The 13,798-nt window shown below is 43.1% G+C and overlaps 1 protein-coding gene and 1 long non-coding RNA gene across 2 annotated transcripts; one reads left to right on the forward strand and one right to left on the reverse strand.

Moving 5' to 3' along the window:
- Positions 1–855: 855 nt before the first annotated feature.
- Positions 856–9,956, reverse strand: FAM8A1 (family with sequence similarity 8 member A1). Its single transcript, XM_047733679.1, has 5 exons — positions 9,111–9,956; positions 7,847–7,967; positions 6,090–6,213; positions 5,220–5,359; positions 856–3,726 (listed from the first exon to the last, which is right to left on the reverse strand). The coding sequence occupies exons 1-5, from the start codon at positions 9,826–9,828 to the stop codon at positions 3,582–3,584; spliced, it is 1,248 nt and encodes a 415-aa protein (XP_047589635.1). The 5' UTR covers positions 9,829–9,956; the 3' UTR covers positions 856–3,581.
- Positions 4,333–6,066, forward strand: LOC125102443 (uncharacterized). The gene is made up of 2 exons (XR_007128128.1): positions 4,333–4,917; positions 5,792–6,066. It is a non-coding gene; the product is annotated as an uncharacterized LOC125102443 (long non-coding RNA).
- Positions 9,957–13,798: the final 3,842 nt, after the last annotated feature.

Raw genomic sequence — 13,798 nt, forward strand, 5'->3', positions numbered from 1 at the left:
CATAGTAGTTGGGAGAGTTAACCATTTTAAGGACAGAATTAGTTGAACATTAAGCATAGTCATCTGTGGGTAACTTCTGAGTGACTTGCCTAAAGAATATACCCCAAAAGGTAGACTTTTGGGGAGGGTAGACCTCTTTTTTCTGAAAGCACTCTAGCTGACTGCCGTTCTCCTAAAGGCCAGGAATGCGAGAAATTTGTATTTGGAAGCAAGGGTTCCCTTAAGCAGGAGATTCTAGAGCAAACTTCAAGTAACAGTCAAAAAACAAAAGCACTGGTGATCAAGTATTTATTGAGATAAAGAATACAAAGGTGGCATACAAATTATTAAAAATAGAATGCTGGATTTTATTTATAGGCAGGCCATCAGATACTGTTCGTGGGTCAAGCCCTACTCTAATGAACTGCGAGGATATACACATAATAACATAGTTTGGAATGAGGATCTTCACCCAGGCAAGCACATAGTGTAAAGATTTTGGCCTTTGGTACAGGGGACGGGGAATGGCAAGTACCCGAAATGGTACCTGTCATATCTTAGGAATACTGGTATGGTTTGGGCATATTCTTCAAAAGAAACAACAGCCTGTTTTAATAGGGCTAAGTGTGGACTGAAAATGTTTAACATCCCTGTCTCTCTCACAAAGCCCAATACCTGCAAGTAGTTTCAACTCCTTTCTCCTTTCCTGTTGCTGGAAATACTGATGCATGAGTAAAACCCCCACACAAGTCACTTAAGGGAACAAGTCCTTTTAAAGCAGAGTTAAAACAACTTTTACTTGTCATTTAAAGCAATAATCACTAAAGACTTAGTGTTATTTAAATAAAAGGGCCCTCAAATATCATGTATTTTTTCCCCAATCCTAAATAGCGGGGGAAAACTGCAAAGTAAGTGTTTAAGTGGAAACAAGTGACTTCTGCACCAGCGCGACAATACTTGTAACGCGCTACTGTCCAAAAAGTTGTCGGCTTGATTTCTGTAGTCGTAGCTTGGTCTAAAAATCAAGGCTTACCATCCTCCCGTTTACTTCCCTAAACCCAGCATGGACTTAGTGCGTCAGACTTCTCTCAAGGTGCGCCAGCAGCCCGTAGTCGTGGGTACGGAGATTTTTCTAGATGCCCACGCTACCTGCCTGTTCTGCGGTTTTATTCAGGCCATATTCACTGCAAGTGGTCTTACTTGGCTTGACTTCTAATTTTGTTCCCTTATGACTTATCTTGTAAAAGTGATGAATAATGTTTGTACTATGAAAACAACTTTCTTTTTGCCTTTTTAGGCTAGAGTTTCAGCATGAGAATTATACTTGGATACAGAAAATCAGCATTTCTAGAAATGAAAAAAATAGAAAAGTGCTCTTGAAAAGACGGAGGCTCAACCCCTCACAACCCTAAGAGAAAAAAGTGACTCTCCCTTCTTCCCCACTGTTTTGTAATTTTCCCCCCCACAATGATTTGGAAATCAAAATCTCTTTTCCTGTGTGCTGAATTCAAAATACAAACACACTTGCATTTTGTTAGAAAGGCAGAGTAGCAACAGAACTTGTATTTATTTTATCAGGCTATATAACTTGGATCCCAAGATGGATCTAAATGAACCTACATCCCAGCTAGAATTCTCAATAACTCATATATAGCAAATGTGCAATATTGTAAGAATTAAACTGGGCTACTTGCTTTTGTTTGGCAATAGAAATAAAAATAGCCCAGATGGTGAACCTTTTAATTATCTGAGAGGAAATTCTACATTAAAGATCTATTCCAGAGCTACATGGCTGAAGGACACTTTCAAGTTGAATTCTCTATCAGTGGCCAAGAGAGCAGTATCCACTGGTGCTAACGTACACACTACTGAGTGGTAAGTTTACGTAACATTTCCTGCTGTGTCTTTCTACTGTGAAGGGCCAAACACTTTAAACATCTTCCCAGGGGCTACAAGTGAGTGATCTGTTGAGTACTTTGGCACACTTAATAGGCTTTCTGTGATGTTGATTTAATAAAAAATTTTGAAAAACATGGTTTATGAAATTTTACAGTAAAAAGATTAATAAGGGTGCTGTTCAGGTTTCTATAGACATCAAATGTGAATATTTTCAGTTTTAAAGTCAAAAAACCTACATGCCTTGCGTTTGCTATTTGAGGCCAAAAATAAAGTCCAGATTGATCTTTTAAGCAATCTAATTATGAAGTATCCAAGACAGGCTAGTGTTTTTTGGGAAAACAATGTCAGGGTTGGAAAAAATGCCTAAGAAATAAAACTTCTCAGATATATCTCAACACTGTTAACTGGGCCATTTAACAAAAGCATGCACACACATTTAAAACACTAAGCTTTGCTTCAGTAGAAGAATAAATTAAAATGGTAATACACAAAGTGTTACTTAACAGTTCCCTCAAAACATCATCCCTGGCAGGCCCCCAAAACTTAGAAAAATGTATGGAAATGGTAATTGTCTTTGTTGTAGAAATAACAGTTCATAATGGGAAAACTGCTAATATTTCACAGGCTACTAGTATTTTATCATGAAATACTAAGATTGATATTTGACTCCTTGATGTTTCAAAAGTCATGGAACTATATAAAATATAATAAAAAGAAACTAGCTAGTATGTGACTACCTGATGTAGAAATAGAAGGTGCATTCATGACACTGAACAGCACTAACACGTGCTTCATGCTGCACACATACTGGGAATATTGTTTTACAGTAAATATGCAACAATTTGATGAAGTCCCTTTCCCCCACATACTTATCGTTTGATTTCGGGCACTAAAAACACTTGCACATGAATTTCAACTTAAATTTACGGTGAAAATTTAGGTGACCCTCCCTCCCCCTTTAAAAGCAATCACTAACTTACCTTTTCTTTAAAAATAATCAATGATAATAGAGCAGTAGGGCTGAATACTTTTCATCATCATGCAAAACTTGCCCCAAACACATGTTGAACAGGAACAGTACTTGTAAAGTGACATCATTCCCACAATACACTGCAGTACAGATCTGAAAACTTCAGGTGAGGGAACTGCTAGGCCTGCCTCGTCTGCCCCTTTGTCTTGCAGCTAACTCACTTCCTCCTAGGACCGGGGCCAAGTGCATTACCAAATTTGTGTTTCCACTCCATCTCCCCAAAAGCAAAAACAATTACCCCCAAGAAGTGTTAACTAAAGATGAGTTAATGTGTTTACAAAACACAACTGGACTTTTTCCATCATTTTGGGATAAACCAAAATAAATTTTTGAAAGTTTCATCTGGAGATTTCACAGCTGAAAATGCTTTCAGCAAATTCTAAAGCCTTAGATCTTAAGAAAGTATATATTGTCCATTGTTGATTATAAAACCACTTGCCGCCTTTTCGATCTGAAAATTTTTAACACTTGAATTTAACAGGTTTTTCTTCTGGAAAAGTTCTTTGGCATTCAAGTAAAATCAGTACTTTCAGAATAGTCACCTGCATCACACTGGAGCGACTGCTTTAATTTCTAAATCATCAATTAGTGTAACTCAGGGATACCGATGGCCTTGACACATAATTTAGTCTTGTTACTCCAGAGAGTATGGAATTCAGGGCTTTTGGAGGCATCATCTGACCCCATTTCTTTTTACCACAATGGTTCCTGCCACAATGTCATAGGCTGTTCGATTATGCTGAAAAAACAGCAGTGTGATGAAAGCAGGAAAAAAAGAAGCAATAGAAAAATTCTTGATCAGAGCTCGTATAGTAGACCTAGAAAATTAAGGCAAAAAATACCAGATAAATTATATACCAACCACTTAGAGGTTAATACTATCCTACACCAAGTTTAAAATATATATATATTTCAAACATACATTCAAAGTATTGAGCGTTTTTACCTTCGATATCTGAGTTACTTTCAAATAGTGTTATATTCTGATCAAACCACCTGGGTTCTAAAGACAACATCAACAGAAGAGTAAGACTTCAGAACTTCCACATGAAAAGCACTGATAAGTATTTCTCAGAATGCGAACTAAAGGTTTAGAGTATTTTCTCGGATATCTGGCTAGAAGAATAACTGTTCCCTTTACTTACCTTTTGAATATTCACTCGTGTGGGCTTAGTACTTCCTACACTAATATGCTTCCTGCACTCCCCTCTTCTACCTTCTGTGAGGCTCTGACAGCTTAAATTACTGTGTATTCTTTCTTTGGGGGATGCTGTGATTAAAGAAAGCTTTACAAAGCTTCCAAGTGTGGCTCGGAATGGAGAATTCTCCTATCAGTGTTAGATTTCTGCCTCTCCGTGCACGGAAAGGCTGTAGGGAAAGCGCGTGGCTGAGTGTGGCTCTGAATGCAGACTGGCTGGTGTCAGATCCGTTTTCAACCACTCACTCGCACTCCACATCTGTAAAAAGGGGTAACGGTACGGATGGTACCTGGCTTGTTAATACGTATTGTTTTAAACAAGGCCTGTTACGTAAGAGGTGCTTGATAAACAGCCATTACGGACTCTCATTAAAAGCTGCAACCAGGATTAGAATAATCACAGAACTGTAAGGAAACTTGAGGATATCTGCAAAATCGAGGCTTCCGGAGTGTCTCCTGTTTCTTTATAGGACACCGCAGCTCTGAATCGTTCTGGCGGCAGTTCTAGCTGCATCTTGTTTTTTGCCCAGCTGACTGCCGCCTACTAAGTCTCTACAACTCCCATCATCACAATGTGTACCTCTCCCCACAGAGCGCGACGCCGCCAGCCGGCCCTGTGTCCTGCCAGCGGGACAAGCGCTCTCGTACGGTTCGAGAGCCGGAGCTGGGTGTGTGCAGGCGTATCTGCCCGAACCCTTGCTGCCCATTCACGATGGGAGAGTGACACGGTCACTACCACATGGAAACCGGAAGCGCGAGGCAGATTAGGAACTGCCCCAACAGCCACTGACTTAGAGAATAACCGAACCAGGTACGGAGCACGGATACAGACACCGCCACCACCCTAACCCCCTCGCAACTTCTATTCCAAAAAAATGATTATCTTGAAATTGTACACTGAAGAGGGGTCTACAATTCCACAACAGTTGAAGACCTCCAACTTTTCAGGTTTAAACTTAACACAGGTTAATACCATTACATGCCGTGAGAAAAAAATACCAACATCTTAAAAATACTGTATCAAATGGTATAACTTAGAACTAACTAACATTGAATTCTGCACTTAATTATTTTCATAGGTATGTAGGAAATTAAGCCAAGAAAAGAACTTACGTTGTAATGCTGACATTTGAGGAAGGAATCACTAAAACCCGACTCGGTGCAATAAGCACTGACGTGTCACACGTCACCACGCGAAGGCCGAGCAGGAACTTCCCTGGGGTAGCTCCACCTGCTCCCCAAATGCAAATTATCTAAGGAAAGAAGGAGAGTTTAAAGATTATCTATTTGACAGAGGGAGAAGTCAGAAGTAGGCAGGGAGGCAGGCGGGGGGGGGGGGGGGGCGCGGGTGGTAGCAGGCTCCCCGCTGAGCAGAGCGCCCGATGCGGGGCTCGATCCCAGGACCGAGATCATGACCCGAGCCTACGGCAGCGGCTTCGCCCACTGAGACCCCCAGGTGCCCCGAGAGAAGGAGAGTTTAAAAATAATTTACTAGCTCAGCTCTACCAATTTTAAAGATCAGTTTTTTTGCCATGTCATTCATGTTTTAAAATTCTAAGTTGAAAGACTCTCAGAATATTGGGAGGTCAACGCTGTAAGGCTTCTCGGCAAGGCTTACACCCTCAGTACCACAAGAGGTCTACTGTAAGATTTTTCTGTGACCCATTTTCTTTTTTTTTTTTTAGCAATTTGTTTCTATGGAAAAATACATTTCAAGTTCCACAACCAACTTACAAGTATATTTTTGGACCACAAGACTCAAATATGTTATAAAGAAATTGTCTCCACTCAAAGTTCTTCTTTTTAACTTGAAGAATACTACGTTAAAGAACATGTGGAAAAAATTAAAAAAGAGGTATTTGACAGAAACATGAATAACTATAAATTTCCATTACTTTTTATTTTGGGCTGATCATCTAAAATTAGATTGTTAAAAAATAAATAACTTGTTAAATGTGAATATTTGCTGAGTCAGTAGCTTACCTCATAGAAACAAACTAATAATCTGTATATAAGAGCCACAATCATCATTTTCTGCAAGTCTTCCATTGATGTGTCTTCATCTATTTCTTCTATTATATAATGCATAGCAAACTTAGAGATATCCCTACACAAAACAATAGTTTGGGGTTATAAAGAATTAGTTACCAGAGCAATTTGCATTGGTATTTTTTCCATCAGTGTCACAAACTTCAACTGAAATTCTAAATTAATCTTTAGGTTTCCGCATGTTTTAGTTTCACAAAACATTCATTAGCTTGTTCAACAAACAAGCAGCACTATTGTGGGCAGGCATTGTACTAGCCTCGGGGACTCAACCTGATCTCTGCTTTCTTGGAGACTCTTACCTACCAGACAAAGCACAACAACAACAAAGCACAAATGAAGTGGGATGGGGGTGATGACGGAGAACCACAGGGTAGTAGGGAGACATGTACCAGGTACATTTCACTTAGGGAGTGAAGGCTTCCCAGAAAGGACGTCTGAGCTGAGATCGTGCGTAGGAAGAGAAGTTAGCCAGACGAAGAAGGGGGCCGGGGGAGTTTCAGGAGGGAGAGACTAGTGAGAGCGCGCGCCTTGGAACAGAACAAGGCTGTGATGGAGGCTGTAAGCAGGATGGCATGGCTCAAATATTAAGTATAGCAGGTCACAGCAATTAAGAAATAAGAGCATCTGTTAAATGATATGAAGACAAGCCTTTATCCTAATGGCAGCAAGAAATCACTGAAGAGTTTTAAGGTGGGAGGGGCAGAATCAGAATTTACGATCTCTTTGGTTTTATTATCAGAGACTGGACTGAGATAGAGCAGGAGATGGCAGACCGAGATACCAGTCAGGAGAATTTTGCTATGATCCAGATGAGAGATGACAATCACTGGACTGGGGAGAAGCAGTGACAATGAAACAGTACAGGGACAGTGGTCTGAGCCGGAGGCTACTGAATGGGAGCCTGAAAAGAAAGGAGCTGGTACCTGGTTGGCTGTGTGGGAGGTGGGAGAGAGAGAGTCACAGAATCAAAGTAACACTCAGGTTCCTGGCAAGGGCCCTGAAATTTCACCAAAGGGTTTGTATCTTGACACACTTACTACCTTTGTATTTATAAGTTCTGGGCTTAACTTCTGGAAGTAAACCCAAACTTCAGTCTACGAAAAGGAAGTGTGAACCTCTACATCTCATGCTGGTGGTACAATGGAAGACTTCATATGAAATGAGCTCAGCGCTTAGCATATATAGAAAGGGCTTAGCAAGTGGTCACTGGTATGTAATTATTCATGTGAAAGGATCATTCAAATAAACCGCTCACTTTGCAGTTCTCTTGGGACTTGCCTCGATGTATAAGCTCTCCCATTTGGAAAAGCCTGATTATCAACACTTCATCTACCCAAAGCTCTTTATGTTTTCGTTTTTACTCTGAATGGGATAGTAAAAGGGAAATTAATGCCTAGTCTAATAAAATGGTTGAATTAAAAAAAAAATCAAATGTTTACCTACTTTTGATAGGTGAGATTCCCACAGATCTTTCAGAACTCATTAAGTGTTTTTTTCTCTTTTTGTACTTATTTCTTAAAACCAAGAAAACAAATATGACCAAGCTCCTTGGAGGAGCTCCTAGTAGGAGAAATCATGACACTGGCACACTGACTGTCTATACAGTCACTTGTGGCCATGACCAGAACTTCAGAAAACAAGACTTCTATGCAGTAGACATTAAAACCTTTCTGCAAATAACCTTAACTTACTTTATTCCACTGAGGTGCATAATGCTTAAGACAATGGTTGCTTTTATAAAGAAGAGAATAAAGAAATCCACCATCTCTGCCATAAATCTGTGGGCCAAGGATGGAATAACATACTCTCTGCCTGTAAATTTAAAAAAAAAAAAGGAGAACTAATTATTTCACATAGGCCTCAAAACCCAAGCTAGGTAATAAATGGAGAACACAAAGTCAAGGTATAACCAGCTAATAAAGTTAAAACCCCGCAAGAGTTAATGGTATTGACTCCATCAGTACCACAAGCTATTTATTCCACTATTTACTGAACAGCTTAAAGTTTGCTTTCACCACCTTACGGTTTATACTAAATTATTTAAGGCACTCAATACATTTCACCAGGACTCAAAAGCATACCCTGGTGATCACCAAGCCTGTGACACAAAATTAAACTTTTTAGTAAGAACCCAGGTTAAGTATAGACAATTACAAAGTAAATACCTGTGTTCCACATTCTACCCCCTCTTCATTTAGTTCGTCTTGCTTTTCTGTGTAATAAATCCAATGATTATCAATCTGACATCTTAAGTTCTGAATGGGATCAAATTCAGGAAAACTAGATCTTGTCTCATATATATGGCTGAACAAAGTAAACAGAAAGTCTAACAAACTAAAAAGCGTAACCAGTATTCTAATTCCCATACAGAAGTAAACAGACAATATTACAAAGAACATCAGTTACGGCTCAAAGGTTCATAACTCCGTCTGCATTCATGTAAATCTCCTTTCATATCCGTCGGTTTCATTAATTCCCCTATCAATGATACCGATACTACTATATATCATCATAGACCGCGTCATACCTAATAAATCCACGTCTGGATTCTTCCCAGCACTACCCGCACCGCCCGACCCCGACCCTGCCCTCAAAGTGGGTTTGCCACCCGAGAATGAAGCTCTGAGCTCGGTCTCCACAGCACAGAGATCAAGAGGCTAGTCTCCTGAGCAAAGATTTCCTTACACGTGGAGACGACTAGTCCCAGGAATAAGGGAATCAGGTCGGAGGACCAGGTCTAAAGGAAAAAGAAACCGTACAGCCTCGCCGCACACTTCAGGAACTTACAGCCTGGGCGAACGACAGCTCAAGAACGCAGAGAAATACCAACCCGAGCAGCAGCAGCCGTTACAGAGGTCGAAAGCGTGGCCGCTCTACGCCCCCCCCCACCCCCCGGAGAGCTCCCCTAAGACCCTTTCGCTCCGCCCCGCCCCGCCTCTCCGTCGCGCTTCTCACCTGCCGGCCGCCCGGTCTCGCTCGGGGTTCGCGAAGGGGCGCCGGATCCCACTCTGGTCACTGGGGTTGTCCGGACGGGTCCCTGTCCGTACGGAGCCCGGGCTCCTAGGCCCGCGACCGGAGCAGCGGGGGTGATGCCGGTAGCCGCTCTCGGGTCAGGCCCGGCGGCTGCGGTGCTCAGGAAGTAGAAGGGGTTGTAATAGCCCAGCTGGAGGAGCGGCAGCGCCGCGGCCTGGGGGGCGGCGGCGCCACCGCCCGAGGGGTAGCTCGGCGGGGGCGGCTGGGGGCTGCAGTAGGCGGGGAAGGCGGCCAGGCCGCTGTGCCAGGTGAGGTAGCCGCAGTAGGACTGCCACAGCCACTCGTGCACCTGCCGGGAATACTCGCGGGCGCTCAGCCGCGCCGGCCTCTCTCGGGGCGCGGCGGCCTCGGGCGCCTCGCGGCCGGCCGGCTCCTGCAGCCCCGCACGAGCGCCCGGGGCCGCCTCCCCGCACTTCCCGGGCTCGCGCAGCGGCTCCGACTCCTCAGTGGTGCCCGCGGCGAGCGCGAGGCCCGGGGCGGGGGGTCTGCCCGGGGCCTGGGGTTCGGCTTGCGGCCCGTCCCGGGGCCGTAGGGCGGCGGCGGCAGGAGAGCCTCTCAGGGAAGGGACGGGCTCGGGGTCTCCTCCGCCGTCGTCCTGCCCAGGTGGGCGGCCTCGGGCTTCCTCCGGCCCCTCTGCCATCGTCGCCTCAGCAGCACCCTCGTCGGTCCTGTCACTGCGCCGTCTCCCTCCCCCACTAGCCCCTCCCCAACGGCCGGGTCGCCACCGCAGCAGCCGCAGGCGTCAACAATCGCCACCGGAAGCGGAAACCCCGCCTCTTCCCGGCGTCGCAGGCCGCTGGGCGGAGCCGGGGAGGGCGGGCGTGGAGGAGGGGCTGCGTGCGGCGGCGCGGGCGTCCGGCGTCGGTCGTCTCAGCTGACAGGAGCTATTGGTTCATCGGTTGTTCGGACCAGGTTGCCCGCTCCCTGGCTACCTCTCACGGTCTTAATGAAGTCTAAGGCCCGTGGCTTCCCCACATCATCCCCTGGGAGGTGGACTCAGGCTGTCCCAGGAGAAATTGCGGAGGGAGGAGGAGGATTTCCGAGGGAGGTCGGGGGTCGCAGGTTTCTGTGACCGAGCCGCGACTGTTCGGGTCTCCAGGCACAGGGCTTGTTGCTTACTTCCGCCTGCATTCTTTCCAGTGAATCAGCCTTGGCCGTGTGTACTCAAGACAGTGACGCAAGACCTGTCCCCGTAAGGGGTTAAGAAATTAATAACCACACCACTGTATGGTTCGGCTGCAGGGATTTTCAGTGCAAAGGAAGGGAAGTGGGATTGTAGGGATTATGTTGATTTAAGATCGAAACTCGTCCTTATGCCGGAGCTAACCTGTGTCGCTAAAATCTTACTTTCCATTGCTGTAGACTAGCAAAACTGCCTCTCCTCAAGCCATCTTCTCGGCCTTTAGTGTATATATTCCTTTATACTCTGTTACGGCAAGACCCGTTCGTATCCCAGGGCTTTGGAGCCTTCTCTGAATACTCGGGCCCAGGCATGATTTCCCCTTCCTCTGAACTGTATATAGCACCTTATATATTTATATTTTAATATACTTCCAAGTGTCATAAAGTTGATTAAGTGATAGGAGTATGTTGTTGTATCGCGGTACCATTCTGAAGACCTTCAGGGACTAAGTACCCTCCCAGGGGAAGATGTGGGGAAATGCGGTTACACTTGTTGCTAGTGATGTCCAGAATCATTCTTGACTGCCTTGGGAACTAGAATAGTAAAAGGTTTGACTTTTGCCCTTAAAAGGTTCAGTAGCTCATATGATTAAAGGGAAGGACCTTTCATGAAACACTCGAAGACCTATTTAAGACAGTATAAGAATAATAAGAATCCAAAATAAGGGAAGGATCATGGTAGTCTATAGCTAGCAAGGTTACTCTTAACACGTTTGGTTTTAAGAATTGTGAGGAAGTTGTAGCATTTAAGCAAATAAGCATTCCAAGTCTGGAGGGTTCTGGGACTGGGGATGGCAGGAGAAGCAGGAAGAAATGACGATGATATGGAAGGAGTGTGAATATTGCAGTTATTAGAGGCATGGACTTTGTTTTCAATATCATTGTTTAGCACGTGGCACAGTGCCACCTGCATAGTAGACATTCATAGTAATCAGGACTCTTGCTTGCAATTGGCTTGTAACTGATTTAAGAGAGAAAAACTAAGTGAATTCATGACTTGCATAACTAAAAAGTTCAGGAGTAGTTCAGGTTTCAAGGATATCTGGTTACAGGTGATTACTTCAGGAATCACCTATTTATTGGTTTATTTTCTGACTTGCCTTTTGAGTAAAGTAACAGTGTTTCTGTTTCAGTGATTAAAAAAAAACAAACAAACCAGAATTCTGACTAGCTTGAATGAAGGAAATTTTTGGCCTATGTAAATCAACAAGTTTGGGGGTTCTACATAATATGAGAACATTCAACAGGACATCTAATAGGCATCCCAAAAGAGAGAAGAGAGGCAAAATTCAAAGCAATAATAGCCCCAAATTTTCTAGAATTGAAGAAAGATTATGTTTTAGATTGAAAGATCAAGTCTTAAGAAAATAACACATACATCATGATGAATTTAAGCAAAGAGAAGTTTAACAATCTTAATAGTAATCAAAACATAAACTACTGACAAAAATGACATTTAGACTGGAAGCCAAGTTTTCAAAAGTAAAAATAGGTGCTGAAGAGAGTAGAATGCATATAGGTAGTACTAAGGAGAAATTACTGACAACCTAGAATGTTAGAACCAAGTAAACAATACTCAAGAATGGAGATGTGATGTAATGCAGTGTGCCAATCCAAATAACATACTGATCAACCCTATCCCCTTTCCATGTCATTCAGCTAAGGATTGAAATCCCAGGGATGTAGAAAGAGAAATATTTATGACTCAAAAATATAAATGGATTCTGGAAAGCTGGTAGTACATGAGTTTTGAATCTCCATAGACCCCTATAGAGAAACAGACTAGGTAGTGAAACCAAAAATGCATGAAACGTTTACAGCAAAACTAGCAGATAACACCACAAACCCCAAAATGTAAGAGGATGAGGTCAGACCACACATGCAAAACATGCACAGCAGTCAGTGCCAAAAAAATCAGATCAAAATTGTAAAGATGTTAAAATGATAAAAGAAATAAAAAGCAAAATAAATCAGAGTAAGAAGAACTCAGAAATGAAGTAATAGAACTCAGGAAAGAGGGGCGCCTGGGTTGCTCAGTGGGTTAAGCCGCTGCCTTCGGCTCAGGTCATGATCTCAGGGTCCTGGGATCAAGTCCCGCGTTGGGCTCTCTGCTCAGCAGGGAGCCTGCTTCCCCTCTCTCTCTCTCTCTCTCTCTCTCTCTGCCTGCCTCTCCGTCTACTTGTGATCTCTCTCTGTCAAATAAATAAAATCTTAAAAAAAAAAAAACCTCAGGAAAGAATTAGAAATTTGAAAGGAGAAGAAATCTGAAAAGAGTACCAAACTAGGAGGAACACAGGAGTAAACAAACACAACAGATAGTGTCCAAAGAGAACTAGAATTTGAAAATGAGATTTTTTTTTAAGTCCAAAAGAAGTTTAGAGAAAGAAATGATGGACACTGAAGATTGGCAAAGAGGATCTAGTGTATGGATAAAGAAGCCCCCACCACCCCCATAAAGAACACCAGAGCCAGTTAACAGAACAAATACAACACGTGGTAATTTAAGAGAACTTTACCTGAAATACAAATATATTTTTGTATTTATATATATTCACACATGCCCCGTAATATATATTCATATGTATATTCACATATCTTTTTAAAACCTCATACTGAAAAAGCATACTATGAAAACAATGAATAGCAAGGTGTATTCTAGTAAAAATGATCGCACCTCACATTTTGGTCATTTGGGGCAACATTATTTTTTAAAGATTTTATTTATTTATTTGACAGAGAATAAGCAGGGGGAGCAGCAGGCAGAGGGAGAGGAAGAACAGGCTCCCCGTTGAGCAGGGAGCCCAAAGTGGGATTCCATCGCAGGACCCTGGGATCATGACCTGAGCCGGAGGCAGCGGCTTCACCGACTGAGCTACCCAGGCGCCTCTAAGGCCAATATTTAGTAGAGAAAGAGGAAGAAAACTGGATTATCATAGGACTTCAACATTACCACTTCACACGAGGAGAAAATGGTAAAGCATTTAAAATATTCAAAGAAAGAAAACAAGAACTGAGGACTTTATATTAAACAAAACTGACTTTCAAGTATAAAAACAGGCAATAAAAACAGACAATGACAGAAGGACAGTGATGAGCATTAAATCTTTAATTACGTGTAGCTCTAAGACTAAATGAGGGTGCGTTTCAGTCAGGGTGCATTCAAGTGACAGAAACCACAGAGTAATCGGAATGGAGAACGTTTGCTATAAAGCATTATTAATGGAATTGGAGTGAAGGGAAGTTGGAGGGTAAGAAGCAGAGAGAAGTCCTATCACGTAGGAGCAGTAGATCTGGGGAGCGGCCACCACTCCCAGCACTGAAACTGAATGCCCAAGGAAGGGCTCCTCACCCCCACCCTGGGGCTGCGGTCTGGACCTTGTTGGGGAGGGCATGACTGGGGCTCACTGCTGGACACAAGCTCACAGAAG

This window comes from Lutra lutra, chromosome 6, assembly GCF_902655055.1.
Source record: "Lutra lutra chromosome 6, mLutLut1.2, whole genome shotgun sequence".
In the NCBI taxonomy this organism is placed as follows: domain Eukaryota; kingdom Metazoa; phylum Chordata; class Mammalia; order Carnivora; family Mustelidae; genus Lutra; species Lutra lutra.